The sequence below is a fragment of the Budorcas taxicolor genome, chromosome 24, assembly GCF_023091745.1.
Source record: "Budorcas taxicolor isolate Tak-1 chromosome 24, Takin1.1, whole genome shotgun sequence".
NCBI lineage: Eukaryota > Metazoa > Chordata > Mammalia > Artiodactyla > Bovidae > Budorcas > Budorcas taxicolor.
The window spans coordinates 37,628,583-37,648,883 of NC_068933.1; the positions used below are offsets into that span (position 1 = coordinate 37,628,583).

At 52.1% G+C, this 20,301-nt stretch overlaps 1 protein-coding gene across 6 annotated transcripts in view; it reads left to right on the plus strand.

Moving 5' to 3' along the window:
- CSGALNACT1 (chondroitin sulfate N-acetylgalactosaminyltransferase 1) overlaps window positions 1-19,987 on the plus strand; it is a 337,323-nt gene extending 317,336 nt beyond the window's left edge. For all 6 annotated transcript variants that reach the window (XM_052661378.1, XM_052661379.1, XM_052661380.1 and 3 more), the window contains 4 exons: window positions 8,273-8,451; window positions 9,289-9,383; window positions 16,436-16,517; window positions 18,448-19,987. In XM_052661378.1, coding sequence (XP_052517338.1) covers window positions 8,273-8,451; window positions 9,289-9,383; window positions 16,436-16,517; window positions 18,448-18,737 — 646 coding nt within the window. In that variant the 3' untranslated portion in view covers window positions 18,738-19,987. The remainder of the gene's footprint in view (window positions 1-8,272; window positions 8,452-9,288; window positions 9,384-16,435; window positions 16,518-18,447) is intronic.
- The last annotated feature ends 314 nt before the right edge of the window (window positions 19,988-20,301 follow it).

Below are 20,301 nucleotides of genomic sequence, written 5' to 3' on the forward strand. Positions count from 1 at the left end.
AACTGTATTAAATATGTTCAAGGAATAAAAAGAAACCATGTTTAAAGAACTAAAGAAAAATACGAGAGCCTTGTCTCACCAAATAAAGCGAGATCAGTTAAAACAAGAACCAAACAGAAAGTCTTGAGTTGAAAAGTACAATATTTAAAATAAAAACTTCACTCTGGGGCCTCAAGATCCAGTCTGAACAGGCAGAAGAAAGAATCAGTGAACTTTAGGTCAATTGATACGATACGGTTTGAGAAACAAAAATGCAGAAGAATAAAGTAACTGAGTAAACCTCAGAGACCTGTAGGATACCGTCAGGCATGCCAGCATAGACATACTGGGAGATATCCGATCCAGAAAGAGGAGAGACGTAGAGGCAGGAAGAAATATCTGAAGAAATAATGGCCCCAGACTCCCTGCATTTGATGAAAACACTAAACTACACATCCAAGAGGCTCAAAAACTCCAAACAGGAAAACTAAGAAATGCAACAAATAGTCGAAAGACAAAGAGTAAAAGAGTCTGCGTTACTGAGTCCAAGCTTGTATAGCCCACCACGTTGTAGGCCAGTAAACTGAGAGATGCTGTGTTGGGGCAAGGAATAGTGGCTTTATTTTCAAAGCCAGTGGGTGGTGGACTAATGTCCCAAAGAACCATCTTCCTCCAGTTAGGATTCACGTTCCTTTTTTACTGAAAGGGGAGGGGGTGTGGTTGGTTGTTGCAAAACCTCTTGGTGTTGGAATCCTTTGTTCTTGGAGCTGTTCAGGTAGGCTAGGTCAGAAACTTCCAACAAGACAAGTTGGTTCTTATTTAACCAACTGATTCTTTCTTCTGCCCGTTCAGACTGGATCTTGAGGCCCCAGAGTGAAGTTTTTATTTTAAATATTGTACTTTTCAACTCAAGACTTTCTATTTGGTTCTTATTTTAACTTATTCCCTGTTCTGCAACTTTTTATCTCTATATGAATGGAGAAATGTTGTACCTTTAAAGGTCAAGACCTTGAGAATAGTCTTCTTGTATATTTCAGGTTATAGGCAACATTTTTAACTTGTAGCAAAAGCAGTAGAATACCAAGTTTAAAGTAAAAGAAGCAGATCCAATATGGAGTTAGATTTGCTCTCCTCTATTTACATAAGCAGCAGCAGTGAAGCAACTCAACAGGTCCAAGGAATCCTTTATAAGATAGTGGGATGGCATATTCAAAGTGCAGAGAGTAAAGTTCTATCAATCAAGAATTCTATATTCAGCAAAACCATCCATCAAAAATAAAGGAGAAATTAAGACATCCTCAGTTGAACAGGAACTGAGAGAGTTTGTCACTGGTAAATAAGAAATAGTGAAAGGAGTATTTGTGGCTGATGGGAGAAGACACTAGACATCAACTCAAATCCATACAAAGAAATACAGAGTGCCAGAAAAGTAACTATGTAGGGAAATAGAAGACACAGTAAAAACGTATTTTTTGTGTGTAGCTTTTTTCCTATCTCATTTAATAGATAACTGCATAAAGCAGTAATAATACATCTGTACTAAAAATGGCACAACTGATTTTTATGTTAATTTGTTTCCCACAACGTTACTAAACTCATTTATTAGTTCCTAATGGGTTTTTGGTGAAGTCATTAGGGTCTTCCATATATAGTATCATGTCATCTGCAAATAGTGACAGTTTCATTTCTTTCTTTCCAAGAGGGATGTATTTTATTTCATTTTCTTGCTTAATTACTTTGCTAGGACTTCCAGTACTGTGCTGTATAAAAGTGGCAAAAATGGACCTCTTGTCTTGTTCCTGACCTGTGAGGAAAGGCTGTTACATTTTTACTGTTGATTATGATGTTAGTGGGCTGTCCTGGTGGCTCAGACGGTAAAGAATCTGCCTGCAGTGTGGGAGACCTGAGTTCGATCTCTGGTTTGGGAAGATCCCCTGGAGAAAGGAGGGGCTACCCATTCCAGTATTCTTGGCAGGAGAACTCTATGGACAGAGGAGCTATAGTCCGTGAGGTCCAAAGAGTCAGATGCGACTGAGTGACTTTGAGAGAGAACGATGATGTTAGCTGTGGACTTATAGAATGTGGCCTTTATTATGTTTAGGTACATTCCTTCTATTCCTAATTTGTTGAGCGTTTCTATCATAAAAGGGTGTTTGAATTTTTTCTGCATCTATTGAAATGATAATAAAATTTTTATTTTTCATTCTGTTAATGTGGAGTATCACATTTTATTAATTTGCAGATGTTGAACCATCCTTGCATCTTAGGGATAGATCTCTCTTGATCATGGTGTGTGATCCTTTTAATGAACTCGTGAATTCAATTTGCTAGTATTTTGTTGAAAATTTTGCATTATGTTCAGGGATGTTGGCTTGTAGCTTTCCTTTCTTGTTGTGTTTTTGTTTGACTTTGGTATCAGGGAAACTTGGCCTCATAACTTTGGCAATGTTCTCCCTTCAATATTTTGGAAGCATTTGAGAAGGATTCGCATTAATTCTTTAAATTTTCAGTAGAATTCATCTGTAAAGTCAGCCACCCCTGGGTTTTTATTTGGGGAGATATTTGACTACTGATTCAGTCTCCTTGTTCATTATTTGTCTGTTCAGATTTTCTGTTACTTCATGATTCAGTCTTGATAAGATGTATGTTTCTAGGAACTAATCAATTTCTGTTATCTAATTTGTTGGTATGTAATTGTTCACAGTTGTCTCATGATATTTAGTATTTCTCTGGTATCAGCTGTAATGTCCCCTTTTTGTTTATAATTTTGTTGATTTGAGTCATTTCTGTTATTTTTCAAGATAATAAGCTGAAGGTTTGTCAATTTTGTTTATCTTTTCAAAAGAAACTTGCTAAAGCAACTGCATAAGCAGGCTTGTATATAAGCTCAGAAACTAGAGAACTCTAAATTGTTTTAAATGCCTGCTATGAAAAACGAGCTAGGAATATGCTTAGCTTTAAATTATTTACTATATTCATATCCCTTTAGTAAGTAGAAGTCATAAGCAATGTCAGTATTCAGGGATGTTAGATTTAAATTTTTAAGTTTTACATTAAATATATATTTCTGTGTAAATTTTTAAATGTGCTTTTTTTTTTTTATGAAGGGCTTTTGTGGAAAGTGTCACATTAAGATAATTTCCTTGCAGCGGTCAGAAGATATTGATATTAGAGTACATCACATTAGACAGCAAGATCTTCTATCATTTTTAAGCCAGCAGTTCTAGGAAATGCAAGTCAATTAGAGAAATTAAGTCTCCGTTGAAACAGTAGCTTCCTCAGGTCATTTTAACCTCTGTCAGCATGACTATTCCTAACTTGGAGGAGACCCCATGCATCAGACTTACATTAAGAGAAAGGAATTGAAGGAGAAGCTCAAGAATTTTGTCAGTCAATAATTACAGTTCAAGAAGAAAAGAGAAGAAATAATTATAAGTAATCCTGGGGCCATCTGGAACTGCAGACTTTGATTCATAACAAGAAATTACATAGTAAAAAATGTGATGCTGTGAAAAACCCCGTTTCTTACAAGGCAGTAACTCTTGTTGTTTATGTGTTCAGTTGCTTAGCCGTGTCCGACTCCTCACAACGCCAAGAACTCTAGCCTACCGGGCTTCCTCTTGTCCATAGAATTTTTCAGGCAAGAATACTGGAGTGGGTTGCCATGCTCTCCTCCAGAGGATCTTCCCGACCCAGGGATCAAACTTGCATCTCTTGCGTCTCCTGCACGGGCAGGCAGATTCTTTACCACCAGCACCACCTGAGAAGCCCTTGTTACTCTGGACATGCCGCTAGATACTACATTTCTTTGTATGGATAAGTGAGATATTTCAAACCAAATTACATCTTATTTTCCTCAGTGCTCTTTTTTTTTCCTTTTACTGACATATTTGTAATCTTCTGTAAAGCTTGGGTTTGTGCCTGAGAAAGCATTGACTGGGGCGTCTTCCTGACTGGGGAGGGAGACCCACCCCAGAGGACGAGGTGGTGTCCTGGGGCAGTGCCTCCCACAGGCCCTGGGTCTGACTGAGTCCATGGACTCATCTCCTGACTCATCCAGTGTTTACGGAGGTGCTCTGTGTCCTGTGGGCGCTGTTTACTGCAAGCGCTGATAACCCCTGATGATAGAGGTAAGGACAGCCCCTGTCCTGCAGGGTTTAGAGGACAGGCCGGGGGGGGAGGGGGGGGGGCGTCAAGTGCACAGGGCGCAAGAGAAGGCACTGGGTCCCCGACGCCTGGGGGCCCAGAGAGGACACCTCATCCCACGGGAGGGCGGGAGGGGATGCCACTCGACAGGGACCACGAGGATCGCGGGGGATCTCCTCTGGAGTCCATGGAGGAAGTGGATCCCTGGGGAGGAGACCGCGGAGCTGACGCAGGAGGTCCCTGAGTGTCCACACCATCCATGCCCGTCCTCTGGCGCAGAGGGTGGGGATGGACAGAGCTCAGCACGGCCCCTGGCCTGTGCGCCTCTGCATCTGGGCTGCGGCCTGTGGTCATGCTGTGCACGTCCCCACACCCACAGCCCACTGCAGCAAGTCAGTGTTCCGTATTGAACGTGCCCTTGCTTTTGCACAGCCTCTTAGTACACGGTCCCCGCGCCGCCGGCAGGAGCTGGTGCCCACTCCAGTATTCTTGGGCTTCCCTGGTGGCTCAGCAGTAGAGAATCCACCTACAGTGTGGGAGACCTGGGTTCGATCCTTGGGTGGGGAAGATCCCCTGGAGAAGGGAACGGCTACCCACTCCAGTATTCTGGTCTGGAGAATTCCATGGACGGTAGAGTCCATGGGGTTGCCAAGAGTCGGACACAACTGAGCAACTTTTTCACTTTCACTTCAGACCAGGGTTTGGGGAACCAGGGGACAAGAGCAGATGAGACTGACCTCTGTGTGGGGCACGTGTGCCCCCCGGCCCCCGGCACCCCAGACCTGCAGCTCTTGCTCAGTCATCTCCCTGCCGCTCGCTCAGCCCCCAGGCGGCTCATCCTCCCCGCTGTCAGTTCAGTAAGAAGGTGAAAGTGCTAGTCGCTCAGTCGTGTCCGACTCTTTGTGACCCCACGGACTGAGGCTACCAGGCTCCTTCGTCCATGGGATTTTCCAGGCAAGACTACTAGAGTGGGTTGCCACTGCCTTCTCCAGGAGATCTTCCCGACCCAGGGATTGAACCTGGGTCTCCTGCATTGTAAGCAGACGTTTTACCGTCTGAGCCACCAGGGAAGTCCATATATACATAATTTATTAATTTTTGGCTGCGCTGGGTCTTCCGTGCTGTGAGGCCTTGTCTCCAGCTGTGGCGAGCGGGGCTGCTCTTCACTGTGTTGCTCGGGCTTCTCGCAGCGGTGCCTTCTCTCATTGGGGTGCCCTCTCTCGTTGGGGTGCCCTCTCTCGCGGTGGTGCCTTCTCTCACTGGGGTGCCTTCTCTCGTTGGGGTGCCTCGTCTCGTGGCGGGGCCTCCTCTCGTTGCAGGGCACAGCCTCAGTAGTCGTGGCGCACGGCCTTAGCTTCTCTGTGGCATGTGGGACCCTCCTGGATGAGGGCTTGAACTCGAGTCTCCCGCATTGGCAGGCAGATTCTTTACCCCAGCGCCACCAGGGAAGCGCTGGTAGTTGAGTTTCTAACGCTGCCGGTATTATTTTAACTATTCACCATGACTCGACTTTGTGTGAATGTGTGACATTCCACACAGTAAGTAGCAAGTACGCTATCTGTGTGAATATTTGGAATGTCAGCACCGATAAACTGTAGGCTATTTGGGACAAAAATCCTGTGTGTCTTTTAACGCGATTCAGGGACCTGCCTTCCTCTACTCTTGGCAGAAGTTACTTGCTGTTGTTCAAATAGGAAGCATTTTTTTCTATTTGAAACCTCTAATGACAGACTTTGGGAAGCCTCTGGGAGGAGGCACCTGAGTCATGGGTCAGATACATCTGAACCGGGATTTGACGCTTCAGCAGGGCAGCCCTGCCTGCCCTGGAAATCAGCTGACGGATGTCCCCGTGGGCTGGGCGGGCCCCACAGAGTGTGGACTGTGAGACTGTCCAGAGCAGAGAGGAAGCCCGGCCCCCGGGCGGGGAACGCATCCTGGGAGGCTGGCTCAGACGAATAGGTGGAGAGTCAGGCATCTCTTAAGGGTAGAACCGTCCTGGAAAGTGACCAGGTAGGGCAGGAGGAGGTAGGCTGCAGAAACCTCCGGGGGGGGTGGGAGGATGGTAAAGGGCCACATGTCAGCTGGACGTCTTCTCTGGGGACAAGGAGGCCGCGCCATTCCTTTTGGGGGAAGCCTTGGGGCGCAACCTCAAGGTGCACCTCAGGAAATAGGATCCGGGGCCACCTGCCCGGGGAGAAGAGTCAAGACGGAGTTCCGAAAGAGGAGCATCCCCCTCACGTAGAGCGGGTGCTGGGCTGACTCACCAGCAGTAGAACCTGAGCTTGTGAAGGGCCCGAGCGCATCCATGAGGCTTGGCAGCAAGAAGTGGAGTGACTGCCCCGGGGAACGCGGGGCGGGGCTGGACTGGAGTCGTTTGTCTGTGGACACGTTTAGTCCCCAGCACCCGCCGAGCACCCAGTGGGGCTGCACGGCTCCAGAGACGGCCCGGGGCTCCTGACTCGCCCTCCAGTGCTCCACCAGGCACCAGGCCTCCTGCCTTGTCTGGCCTCGGACTCAGACAGGGTTGGGCCCAGGTTTCCAGGATAAAACGCAGCCAAGCTCACGCCCAGGTCTAAAGGGAGGTGGCAGGTAGGAAGGGGCAGCAGCACTAGCTCCGCTGATTCAACTGTGCATGTAAAGCTCATGCCTCTGCATTTGTGTTGGCCTTCACCCACGACAGTCACAGACTTCAGACAGTGGGAATGGGTTGTTGCGGGGCCTTCCCTGGTGGCTCAGATGGTAAAGAATCGGCCTGCAATGTGGGAGACTCAGGTTCGATCCCTGGGTCGGGAAGACCCCCTGGAGAAGGGAATGGCAACCCACTCCAGTATTCTTGCCTGGAGAATCCCATGGACAGAGGAGCCTGGTGGGCTACAGTCCACGGGGTCGCAAAAGTCGGACATGATTTAGTGACTCAACCACCACCACACGGGTTTTTGAACCTCTTTTGAGGCATCAAGATTAGAGAGAACTTGGGGGGTGGGATAGGCTGGGTTGAGGGAGGGCTCAGAGCCAGGGGCGAGGAAGCCATCGGGCAGGAGAGGTGTGTGCAGCCAGCAGGAGGGGGTGCTGGCTGGACACTAGCCCTGCACAGGCGGACTCGGGCGCTCCTTGGGACCAGAGTGGGTCTCTGGTTCTCTCTGGGAGAAGACAGCCCCTGTCCCACTCGGTACTGGATGAATTCCTGGAACGTTTGTTCAAGACATGCCCCATTTCAGAAGGTTCTGGGCAGGAACAGCCAAGTGAAGAAACACCTGGACTCCATTACCCAGCCCTGTGCTGCTAACAGACTGGCTGATGCTTACCCAATGCTTTATGCTCTTGGCCATGCTTGCCTCACGAATAACTCTGAGCAGTTAAGGAAGGTGTCGTTATTCCCGTTTTGCAGATGAGGCAACCGAGGCTCCAGATTGATGGGCTTGCTTAGATCACAGCCTTGATGCACAGGAGAGCCAGGCCCCAGACGCCCCAACCTTCTGAATCCCGGCGTCGTGTCCTTGGCATGTTCGGCTGCTTCACCTGTGGGTGGGAAAGGGGGTCCAGGTGTGAGTGTCTGGGGATAGACCCAGACCATCCTGCTGGGCTCCTGGACTTCAGTGCTGATGAGGAACTGCTTGGTGGGGCCATTGCAGCGTGGCTGCATTTCCTTGGCCAATGGTTTCATTGGCTCCAGGGCCACGGGGTTGTCCCAGGTCCTGTTGCCTGGTCTTCACAGGCTCGTGTTCTCTCCCTCACATTAGCCATGACAGTTGTTCTCAATATGGGAAGAAACAAGAAATAAATTGGTACTTACACTGGCTCAGACGGTAAAGAATCTGCCTGCAATGCAGGCGACCTGTGTTCCATCCCTGGGTTGCAAACATCCCCTGGAAAGGGACAAGCTACCCACTCCAGTATTCTTGCCTGGAGAATTCCATGGACAGAGGAGCCTGGCGGGCTACAGTCCACAGGGTCGCAAGGAGTTGAACATGACTGAGCATCGAGACACATCAAAACTTCACTAGATATTTTCATGCCCTTAATCCCAGCGCCCTCGGGTCTCAGAGGACATGTGGCGAGATGCCGTGGGCCTTGGCTGTGCATTTTCCAGGGAGTTCTGTCCTGCGAGCCTGGGCCCCTGAGTGACGTGTCTGGTCTCCCCTTTCAGAGCCGCCAACTTCAGGAACTTCACCTTCATCCAGCTGAGCGGGGAGTTCTCTCGGGGGAAGGGGCTGGACGTGGGTGCCCGCTCCTGGAAGGGCAGCAACGTGCTGCTCTTCTTCTGCGACGTGGACATCTACTTCACCTCCGAGTTCCTCAACACCTGCAGGCTGAACACGCAGCCAGGTGGGCTCCCCTCCTGGGCACCCTTCTCGGCACAGCTCGCTCTAACCACCAGCTCCCACGTCAGCCTTCAGCCCCCCGGTGACGGAGACAGGGGAGCCATCTCACCGATTCCGCCTTTGGTATCGCGCTGGGGGCCTGTCAGCCACTGTAGCTCTGGGCTCTCAGTCCCAAAGGCGTGTTCATAACCCCTGTTCTGTTCTCTCCTGGGAGGTCAGCTTCAGGGGACAACCAGGAGCAAGTGGGGTGGGGAGGATGTGGCCTGACACCACGGTGGGGGGGGGGGGGGCGTGCCCCCAGGGCAGGAGGGGCCCCGAGCAGAAAGAACCCACGACCCAAAAACTGTTCTCAAAGCCTGGAGCTCAGTGGCAAAGCCGACGCTCAACTGCTGGCCACTGGAATGGCTGTGTCGGTTGTTAAAAAACCCGAGGTGCTTCTGTGTCAGTGGATAAAGAGCAGCCACCCTGGGCTCCTCCAGTTTGTTCCTGCTGCCTGAGGTCACCCTGGCTGACTGCGCTGAGAGCCAGTAGTTAAAGGGTTAAGATCTGGCAGGGCAGGGGGCACTGAGACCCTCGTTCACACCCATTCCCTCTGGTGGTGTCCCATGCTGGAGCCACTGGCCATCAGCCCTTGGAGCATCACCCCTGTCCTGGGAAGTCAGGAATCCAAGTCTGTCCATCGGGTCTACCTGCTGCAGGTCTAAGATCTGTCAGGGTCTAGTGAAGAGAAGCAGGGGCGTGCATGCAGACGCCAGGGGTGTGTCCGAGGGGTGGATATAAATGATTAAGCCTAATAGCTTTATCTGTCCCTTTAAGCGAGTGTTTGTTTTCTGATTTGCAGGGAAGAAGGTGTTTTATCCTGTCCTTTTCAGTCAGTACAATCCTGGCATAATATACGGCCATCACGATGCAGTCCCCGCCTTGGAGCAGCAGCTGGTAAGTGCTCCCCTTGGGGCCTGGTGGGGGGTGCTCTGTTTCATGTCTGTTGTCCCCAGGGGCACCTGGCCACGAGTGGAGGTGAGTGGAAATCTGGGGGCTGCTTCCTTAAGTGATTTGTAAGTTTGGCAGATTTTCTGGCCTTTGCTCCAGCACCTCATCCATTAAAAAGTACTTGCAGTATTTAAAAGTGGGAAGTAAATAGGAGCAGTACCTTACAGAAAGGTAGTTTCATACCTTTATAGCTTTCTTCTGGCATTTTGGAAACCAGTATCATTGTATTGTGGACGAAGCACGTTTTCCCTTTATTATTGCAGAGTGCTACGAGGTAAGAAAGCTGAGATTCAGGCTCTGATTGGACAGGTAGAAGATGGAAGTTAGGAAGAGGTTGGCTGACCCCCCGGGGACACAGTGAGTTAGGGACGCGGGGCCAGGTCACCGCTCCCGCTTACCGTTCCATTAGCATCGGAAGTGTCACCGGCCAGGTGGCTTTCACAGGAGTGTGGGAGGGACTCTGTGCTGAGATCCTAGTGCACAGATGAGGGGTAGACACAGCACCCAGGTGCTCCTTAAGCTGAGATGTCTCCGTTGGTCCTTTCAGCAGAGAAACCGCGTAGGTTTCAGGAAGATGGGTGAAGGCAGCAGAGGGTCCCTGTGCCCCCCAGGGTTGTTGTCACCTGGCTGCCATCGTCTGCAGGGACCAGGGTGCTTGTCTAAAGCCGATGCTGGCTTAGGCTGTGGGCGGGGGCCACTGCCTTGGAGGCCCCATCTCTTGTGGAAACGTGAAGCCACGCTCTGTCACCTCTCACGGTGGAGAACAGAAGCCGCCCGGTGACCCTAAGGAGTGCTGGAGCCCCCAGTGCTTTCTACAGCGTGAAAGGAAGCTGGTTTCATTGAACACGTGTTCTAAGAAATTCCTCTGGAGGGCCGATTCTGTGCTGAAGCTTCCAGATGTAGGAAAACCTGTTGTCTCCCATACCCTCTCCCCCGTCATCCCGGGTCCCCTTCCTGTTCTTCTCTGGCAGCTGATACATAATGACCTTTTCTGGAAAGTTCCAGCTTGGGCTACTCCAGGCTGGACAAGGGTGATTCTGCACCCCGTCCCAGTTGGAGCCTGACCATCATCCTCTCTTCCCCCAGGGAAGTTTGAGTATCGCAGCTTCTTTGTCTGACTCTGCGTGCTGTGTGTATATGCAGGTGCTTCGCACATCAACACTGGAAGAGTTCTTCACTCCCCAAGAACCAATGTTTACCTACTTAGGGGTGATAACCGCCCCTGTTGAGACAGAGAAATTTCACATTTCCTTTCCATAGAGTTCTTAGCTTCTCATAGGGCTCCAGTGGGAATCAAATTCCAGGTTTATTTTCCTTCAACCATTCAGAATAAAAGTTCCTCTGAGTTTAAACCAAGTACTGCTTTGCATTTGACAAATGGGCTTCATGGTTCAGCTTCAATTAAGGCCTTACTTGCTTGCAGGGAATTCATTTCATTGAACAGGTTAAAAGTTTCATCCTTTTGTTGGTGTTCCTGTAGGGAAGCCAGAGGTTCTGGTCAAACCAGTTTCTCGGATCCTCAGAATGAGTGGTCAAGTCAGAAGCAGAACTCAGATTGCTGTGTCCAAAGCTCTGAGGCCTCTGAGCTCTCCTGCAACCTTGAACACTCACCTCCAAGTCCACCTGAGACCTTCACTCTTTCTCCTAGACTCAGCCTGGGTCACACAGCCAGCTAGAGCTCAGGTCAATACCGGGATTCACTTACCTAGTGTGGTGGAAACAGTTTTGCTGGAGATCTAGGTGAGAACAGAAATAGAAGGGAAATGTCAGAGAACATCCAACCCCAAGAGTTAATTCGGTAGAAAGTGGACATGTGGGTGCAGAGAGGGGCTAAAATAAAAGGTCGTGATTGGAGGTGGGTGAATTAGGAAACACTTCCTGCCAGGGGTTCATTTTGGCTCAGTCTTGAAACATCCAACACATACATATTAATAAAGTCTTGAGAGCCTCCGCTGGAACACGTCAGTATCGAGGGGAAGGCAAAGCTCAGATGCAGAACTCGGCTGTGACAGGTGACGGCCACGTCCAGACAAGAGGCAGGCTTTGCCAGCAGCCCTGCCGATGTGACTTGGGTACCAGTTATCACTTCTGGCTGTTGCCTGTGACATTGGATGACATTTGGCAACATTTGCCTGCAGACAAAGGCGAGAAACCAAATTTAAGGGGACTTCTTTTGTGTTCGGGTTACTTCTTTCTGTACATTTGAGTACAGTTAGTAATCAGCATTAAGTGAAATCATGGGATTTCATACTGTTGTTTGACCTATTGAGTTTTAAACCTGAGATAGGCCTTGCTGATGCTTTAGTGTAGAAACAGCCTTCCGAGAAAGGAATAACCCTAATTTAAATAATTGCTAATTTCAGACATCCCCTTTCCTGGTTTGAGCCTTGTCAGTTCCTGCTGAGGCCCCCGGCAAGAGCTGTCAGAAATCCTCTCTCCTTACGCTCCAGTCTCTCTGTCACCTTAGGCCAGAGATGCGATTCCAAAACACAGATTAATTCTATTAAAAAAAAAAAATCTTTGAGGACTTTGCCGATGTTCCAGTGGTTAAGATTCTGTGCTTCCAATGCAGGGGACACGGGTTCGATCCCTGGTCAGGGAACTAAAATCCCACAGGCCCTCTGGTGTGCTCCAAATGAAGTGTTCAAAGCCCCATCTGTGAAGGGAGAAGGAGCTGCCTGTCTTCCAGACGTCAGTCCTCCCACGGGGCCTGGTTTGGGTGCCCTCTGACGTCTCAGAACAGAGCTGAGGAGAGATTTCCTTGCTGGTCCCGGCCACCCCAGCACAGCCCTGACCCCTGATTCCTTTGAGGGTGAACTGCCGTCCACAATCTGACCCTCAGACTAATCACAGAGGAGTTGTCTGCAGACCCTGGCACCCGGGTGTGACCTGCTGCTCTGCCAGGCGGGCAGCCCTGCCGGGGGTCTCCCAAGCTGCCCGCCCCGCCCCCCTGCCCAGGGCCATCTCCTCTCCAGCACTGAGGCCACGATGCCTGGTGTGCAGGCGCGGCCTCAGCTCTCTCTGCTTAGACCCTTCTCTCTCCTTTCGTCCAAAGAGGACTTTGCCACCGGCCCGAATTTCAGTTTAAACTTCTAAGAACTGATAACTGGGCCTGGGCCATCCTTTTCATCTGTTTCTGCTTGTTCCACTAGCAGACTCTCCCTGAGAACCGAGAGTCCCATTAACACATGCTGTGTCCGTGGCCTTGGGGCAGCTGGCATTCTTTGCCTGCATGGTCCCGTGAGAAGGACTGTCCCGCTCACGTCACAGGGAGAACCTTGCAGCTCAGGGGTGGTGCCACTTGTTCAGAAGCCTCCATGCTGGAACGCAGGTCGGGGACTCCCTGACTGCAGCAGCGGAGGTGGGGCCGTGTTCTCGGTTCCCCGTGCTTCCAGGGGGCAGAGGGTCTGACTTTGAGTCACAACTCCCAGGACTGAGTCCTGATCCAGCACGAAATCCTTCAGAAGAAACTTCATGTTTTAATGCAGGTGAAAGGAGGCTGGTGGAAAAGTGTGAGTTACTGCAAGTCTTGGAGCAGGTGGCAGTTGAGTCCATTCTTACACCCATTCTTTGAAAGCCCTGGCTTGCGAAATACCTTCCTTCTCAAGAAATGGTCTCCGTCACGGCCACACTGGTGCTGATCGGGGCTCGGGCCTGACTGGCTGAGTGAGCGAGTCATTCCGTCTCTCAGCCCGAGGCCCGTGCACACACGGTGCAGCCTCGGGGCCCAGCCCCCAGGGGCCTGTGGCAGGGTAAGGGGCAGCCTGGCCCCGAGACCCACAGACCAGGGTGTCCGCTGCTCGCTGCGTGATTCCTGGCCCAGGGCATGCCCTTCCCGGAAGGTGTTTACGGAGCATCCCAGGACGTCAGCGGAGCATCGCGCCAGGGCAGAGGCAGGCCTGCAGACCCCGGGCCTGTGGGGTTTCTGGTGACATGAGGCCAGCCAGACGCTGCAGCCTTGGTTCTGGGGAGCCTGTCTCTGACGTAGCGGAAATATTCTGCCTGAGTATTTGTAGTTTGGTTTACCTTCTGACGCAGCATGCTTCCCGCGTGACTGCGGGGAGCCGCCTTCCTGCATCTGTGGGGAGAGGCCGATCTGTGCTTGGAGTTCGGTCCTGCTCAGAGGTCATCACTCCCGTCGCGTGGCCACCATCCCGTGGGGTGTGGCTGGCACGGCAATGCCTGCTGGGCTCGGGGCATGGAGACGGGGCTGGCGGAGGGGCAGGCGGCCTGGTGTGTGTCGCTGTGCCCTGCCCGGGAGCCGGGGGCAGAGGTTCTAAGAAGTCGAGCCATCTGCTCGGAGCCTAGGAAGGCGGAAGCCTTTCTATCTGTGGGTCAAGATCTCACAGTTCTGGGGGTCTCCTCGGTGGGTGCCTAGGCCTTGGGCTGAGCTCCTCGCGGCTAAGCGTTTCCTACCTGAGCTGCGTCTGTCTCCGGCGGCCGGGCGCTCTCCTTCTCCGGCGGAGGAGTGACTGAGGGCCGGCGCCTGTGCACGGTGGTCCGGGGGCTGCAGGTCTAGCTGTGAAGGAGCCTGTGTTCACCAGTGGTGGTGGGTGGGTGCGCACGGCAGATAGTAACAGCCCATCAGCAGGAGCGCTTCCGGGAGCCATGGTGTTTCAGGGAAAACGTAAACCAGCAGGCGGCACGCGAGGTGGGAGCTGACGCTGGCGGGGAGTCAGGGTGACCACTCTCAGCGGAGTCCCCATGGTGGGCGACCCTGGCCAGGTGGTGTCCGGCGGGTGTCCAGCCTTTGGAGGCCTGTGAGCCTGGCACATTCACGGGGACCCAAGACAGGTGGTGCAGGCAGGAGCAGATCACCCGGGGTCTCTGTGGGTCTCGGAGGCTCCCCACGGGTTTTATTCTGATTGCCTGGGGTGGAGGGAGCTAACCCACTGCAGGGCTTGGATGGGGCCGGGCTGTGGTCTGATGCACACTCAAGGCCCCTCGGGCTCCAGCTGAAGGGCGTGGCCTCGGCCAGTGTGCCCGTCTGGCCCCCGATGGTACCTGCTGAGGGCACCGCCAGGTCCGTCCCCACGAAGGGCTGAATGTCCACTCACTCTTCCCACACCGGCTTTCCATGGCCTGCGGGCTTCAGAGCCCACGTTGAGAAGTGTTTGTGTAACTCACTCCCCGCCCCCAGGTCACCTTCCTCTGTCTCACTATCCCCAGGCGAGGGCCACAGCTTGCCGGGCTCTGCGTCCACTCAGCGGGTCCTTGCCGGCCACCTCCGTAATCCCTCTTTCTTCCCCGGCGCTGGGCCTTGTTTTTCCCACTTGGGGCTTTCTCTCAAATTCCAGGGAGACCTCTGCCACACGTTTGAAGTTGGGGTGCTGGCGTGGCTCTCTCACTGCATTTTTACCCAGGCCTTGTCCCCACTGCCAGAAAAGACAGGAGCCATCAGCTGCAGGAGAAGCAGCGTCCCTGCCACCACTGGGAGCAGAAGCCATTTCTGAAAAGGGACGCAATGGAGATTTTCCTAGGCTTTCCTACCCTGTGAAATCTCTCCAGCTGATACTAATAAATTATTATTGTTGCTGGGGGCTTATCCTGCAGCAGGCCTTTGTTCTGGAGTTGAGCTGGGAGGACACAGGCCCCCTCCTGGCCCTTCTTCTCCTTGGTCTGGTTCATGCCAGGCAGAGTGCCGATGACCTCTGTGTGCGTAGGTTGCAGTGGAATAACGTGGTCTCATTGGTTGCAGAGTAAAGGGAACGTTAGGTCCATCACCGCTTCTGCAGGCCATTTGTTGAGCGTAGTCTAGCCTGTGGAGTGGGTAGAGTGGAGTTTCCCTGGTGGCTCAACAGTACAGAATCCGGCTGCAATGCAGGAGTCCCAGGACAAGTGTGTTTGATCCTGGGCTTGGAAGATCCCCTGGAGGAGGGCATCGCAACCCACTCCAGTATTCTTCTGGAGAATCCCATGGACAGAGGAGCCTGGTGGGCTACAGTCCATGGGGTCACAAAGAGTTGGACATGACTGAAGCAAGGACCCTCACACCCATGAATAGAGTGAGCCCTCAGGAACGTGGGCACAGTAGGGAGTGAGTGTTTGGGTGCCGGGCTGGACGAGCCCTTGGGGCGACTTGCCTCAACCTCCTGATTAAAGAAGAGGAAACAGAGGGACTGGGGGGCCTGCCTGAGGCAGACGTGCCGGCCATGGGGCTCGTGGGTCCCGACGTGCTGTTTCTACTTAGCGGGGACCCAGGCCTGGCATCCCAGGTGGAGACTGCAGGCGGGAGAGGGCCCTGCTGGGGGGCCCTCCTTTCCTCCCAGCACCTATGTGAGCTTCCAGAATGAATCCAGAAAAATAACCAGTACGGTCACAAATCTTTTTCCAGGCTTACTGCAGCCACACATATATAAATAACAAAAGAACACCTTTGATGTCTTGCTGCTCCAGCAAGTATGTTGGAAATGGACTTTTGAAGTGAGACATGCACAGGGCCCGGCCTGGCTTTTTACAGCTGCATCCTCACCCAGAAGGGACCACCCCTCAACTACTCAGACTGGGGGAGCAGATGGTACTAAAGCAGTCCGTGGATGAGTGTACAGAGCGTGTCCCCAGGACCTGGCCTCATGCGTCCTTGTCCTGGGCCAGCAATGCTGACTCGGGCTTTCTTTTCATCCCCTGAGGGGGTCCTGTTCGCACCCTGGGCCAGGATGGCTGAGTTCCAGGTCCTTCTCTCTCCTTTCAAACATCCCCCCGGTGCCGGGCTGGACACGCAAATGGCTTTTCCATGGTGCTGCCCCAAACCGGCCCTCCCCACTGGTTTCTCTGTGTGTGTGTGTGTGTGTGTGTGTGTGTGTGTGTGTGTGTGTGTGTGTGCAAGCCTACATCTAGAAACACCCCAGCTAGAGGTGCCAGGAGTCACCGGGCCTGTTGAGGACGGGGGGGTTGCTGTGCCCTGTCGTCCACACCCCCACCAGGGGGTGGCTGTGTCAGCGGCCCCCTTCTGCGTCCACTCCATCTCCCTCCGTCCAGTGATGGCACTCTCTCTGCAGGTCATAAAGAAGGAGACTGGATTCTGGAGAGATTTCGGGTTCGGGATGACGTGCCAGTACCGGTCCGACTTCATCAACATAGGTGAGCCGATGGAGACCATGCGGGTCCCTAAGAAGGCTGCTTCCCGAGAGGTCGCTGCATAAACGTGGCTCCAAACCAAGTCACTCAGGGCTTGGCCCTGCGCCCTCTGCACAGAGCGTCCTCCATGGGGAGGGGATCCTCCGGACAGAAGGGCTGGGAGGGTCCCAGTTTCTCTGTGCTGAGCCTGTGAAAATCCTAGACATCACTTCAGGTCCCCAGTGTGCAGTCACTGTCAACAGGCACACAGGCACACATATGTACGCCGATGCCTACACACATGTGCATGCATACACACACACACATCTAGAACCCAGAGGGGAAAGCCCCCCCCCCCCAGTTGTAGATTGGAGACCCAAGTCTCAGAGAGGCAGAGGGACCTCACAGCTAGAGAGCCCCAGGGGTCTCCTGTCCCCTGGGAGACAGCACGTCACTCCCTGGGGCAGCACCCACTCTCCAGCCTCTAGAGGGAATGGCGTGGATTGTACACGACCAGGGGACGAGTGAACAGGCCAGAGCCGTGATCTTGGGCCCAGGGCCCCGTCCTCACGTGGAGACCCCCACCTTTACGTCTCCTGGGGGTCACCAGTCTTGCTCTCTCTTCGCCGCCTCCCCTCCCACCCAAGGCCTTGGGCTGCTTCTTGTAAGGTCAGTGAGTCGATCTGAGGAGTTCCAGGAAGTTTGGTAGACTGCAGGGACTATAGGACCCTCAAAAAAACCACCTAACTAAATAAAAGCCCAAGGGACTTCCTGGAGGTCTAGTGTTTAAGACGCCAAGCTTCCACTGCATGGGGCACAGGTTCGATCCCTAGTCAGGGAACTAAGATCCTGCATGCTGTGTGGCACAGCCAGAAAATAGAAAGAAAGAAAGAAAGAAAAACACCTAATGCCTTGAAGTTAAGTCCTGTAAGAAACAGTAGAACACACAAGTCAAGGGCCTCTGGCGAGTGTGCTCAGATTCCCAGCAGGTCACCATGGGTGTTCTTCGATTTCTCTATAAATGGCCTAAATTATTATGTGTAAATCTAATTTTCAAAAATGACTTATTTTAAAACTTTTCTGAAGGAAATTTCCACTTTGAGAAACTCTTGTTTCCTTGCTCTGTATGCAAGGAAAAGTGATTCTGCGATGATGTACGTTTATCGAGCATCATTTGGACTTAAGAGAGGCACAGTGGCCGCTGGTGTGACAACCAAAACTTGAATTCGGGCCCGACCCAGAATCCTGCGTGTTTCCTCAACTGCCAGGCAGCCCTGCTCACAGGCAGGGGTGTGTCGAGGGCCCCCCCCAAGCAAGTGGCCACTGATTCCTGGTTCTGTCTGGGACGTGGTGGCTTTAAGTTAATAGGGCGATGTCACCATTCACAAAGGTGTGAAGGGGCCGCTGCGATGTGAAGTAAGATGTCCGAAGTAAAACTTCAGAACTGTGAGGCCAGCCCTTTTCAAGTGACTTCTCTCACCGGCTTGTGGGGGCCACTCACAGCTTTGGGGACTCCAGTCCGCAGGAGGGAGGGCGCTTTTGTAGGACATGAATTTTTCACACCTCCGGGCCCTCCCTGGTCTCTTCTCTGCAGAGGCAGGAGGGGGCCATGTTCGAACAGAGTCCCACGAATTTCCGTTCAGAGGTTTGGGTTGGGACGTGGGGGGCGCTGCGGGCATCGCCGACCCCCGCGTTGCTATGACGACAGCCCAGCTGCGGCTGCCCAGGCTTCCCGGATTCGGCGAGGCGGGGTGCGGTCTCGCCGTCTCCAGGAGCTCCTGCTGGGCCAGGGGGGTTCCTGAGCTCTCTGACTCGGGCGGACGCGCACCACCCGGACTCCGGGGGTCGGGGCGGGGAGACCTCCCCAAGCTGCTTCTGCTGAGCGCACTGGTGCGGGGCGGGACCGAGCCGCGGGCCCTCCGGTGCGCGTTCAGCCGTGTCTTCTGCCCCGCAGGTGGCTTCGACCTGGACATCAGAGGCTGGGGCGGCGAGGACGTGCACCTCTACCGCAAGTACCTGCACAGCAATCTGGTGGTGGTGCGCGCGCCCGCGCGGGGCCTCTTCCACCTGTGGCACGAGAAGCGCTGCGAGGACGAGCTGGCGCCCGAGCAGTACCGGATGTGCATCCAGTCCAAGGCCATGAACGAGGCGTCCCACGGGCAGCTGGGGATGCTGGTGTTCAGGCACGAGATCGAGGCCCACCTCCGCAGACAGAGACGCAAGACGGGCAGCAGGAAGTCATGAGCGCCCCCTGCAGGGGACCAGGGGTGCGGAGACGCTTTCTTATTTTTATTTTTTTCCTTTTTGCAGTTGCAGCAAGGAAAAATATGGCCCCAAAAGGGCAAGGAAAGCATTCGACTGGTTAGTAAAACGGACGAGGGAGCGTTTCTCTCTGCCTGTGTAGCTTATGCAACAGGCATCAAACGCCCCCCACACTTGGCCTGCAGAAGCAGCCCAAACGCACCAAACCGCGGCAACCAACAGACACGACCTCTTTGTGAGACTGATGGCGTGGAGGTTGTGATTGTGTTTACAGCAAAGCCAGTGCTGTTGTTCTGCGCTTATTGAAATATTCATGAAGGAAGAGAAGCTTTGTAAAAAGTTCATTAGGATGGAAGGCCAGCATCATGCCTCCCGGTCTGAGGGGTGATCAGCCCTTCTCTGGGGTCTGGGAGACGGTGTGAAATTCAGAGATACACTCATGGTGATCTTCGTGGATATAGTAAGCAAAACCAAATGGACTAAAAGTGAGAAAACAAACTCGTAGCTATTGTATCATCTCCCCCAACGATAACCAGAAGTAATCTGTTCATCTTTTTGGTTGTAGTTTTAGCCATCTCTGTTAATTTTATTTAAAAATGCACTTTTTTTGGCTTATGAGTTATATTCTGCTTATTTAATTACCCATTTGCAAGCCTTATGAAGAGAGCACAAGTTAGCTACATTTTGGTATTTTCTAAGAAGATACTTTTCGCTGCCTTGCTTCAGTTCAGAGCATCAGATTGTGACCCACAGCCGAGGATGTGGCAGATGCTGACCCTGTGGGGACTGGCCGGCAGACGGTCATCGGGGACGGCGTGGCTTGGGGCTGCTGACCACACAGGCACACGGATACTTTATCTGAAGAGTATTTCCGAAATGGAGCAACTGAACACGGAGGGAATGGAAAATGTACTTTTTACCTTAACAGAGAAGGAAACTCATTCAGACTGGTGATACAAGTCAGAAAACACGTTTTCTCCTCAGGGGAACTGGGGACCACTTTCTTACCTGTTGAAATAAACCAAAGCAGGCTATATGAACCAAACTTTCTCTTTTCTAAGCAGGGTGCTCTTCCTGGCTTCTGGCTTCCACGAGAAGAAACAGAAGGAAACGTCTTTAGTGAAAGGTCACTCCACCCGCCAGCGTCCAGTGGGACGGACGATTGTGAGGTGGGCTCCTCCAACCCAGCCAAGCGGCAGTGACTTGTTTTTTAAATTACGCTGTTCTACTCAGTCACCAAGATGCTTCTGAGAATCTCATTTTATTACATTTTACAACTATTAAAAAAATAAATGCAGTTAACATTTAGTGGTTTCTATGTTTATGTGAAAGTTATTTACTTATTAGCCAGCACCAGATACAGGAGCTAATTATCTCTCAAGTGCCTTGCCTTCTGTTTGCCCACAATCAACTCATTGCTTAAAAGCTCCAAGAACAGTCAAGCTGTTGGTGGGTAAAAAAAAAAAAAAAAATGCATTGTACTGATTTGTACTGGTAGTTCATAAAATCCAATTAAAACCCAGGACATGAATGGAAGGTGGCATTG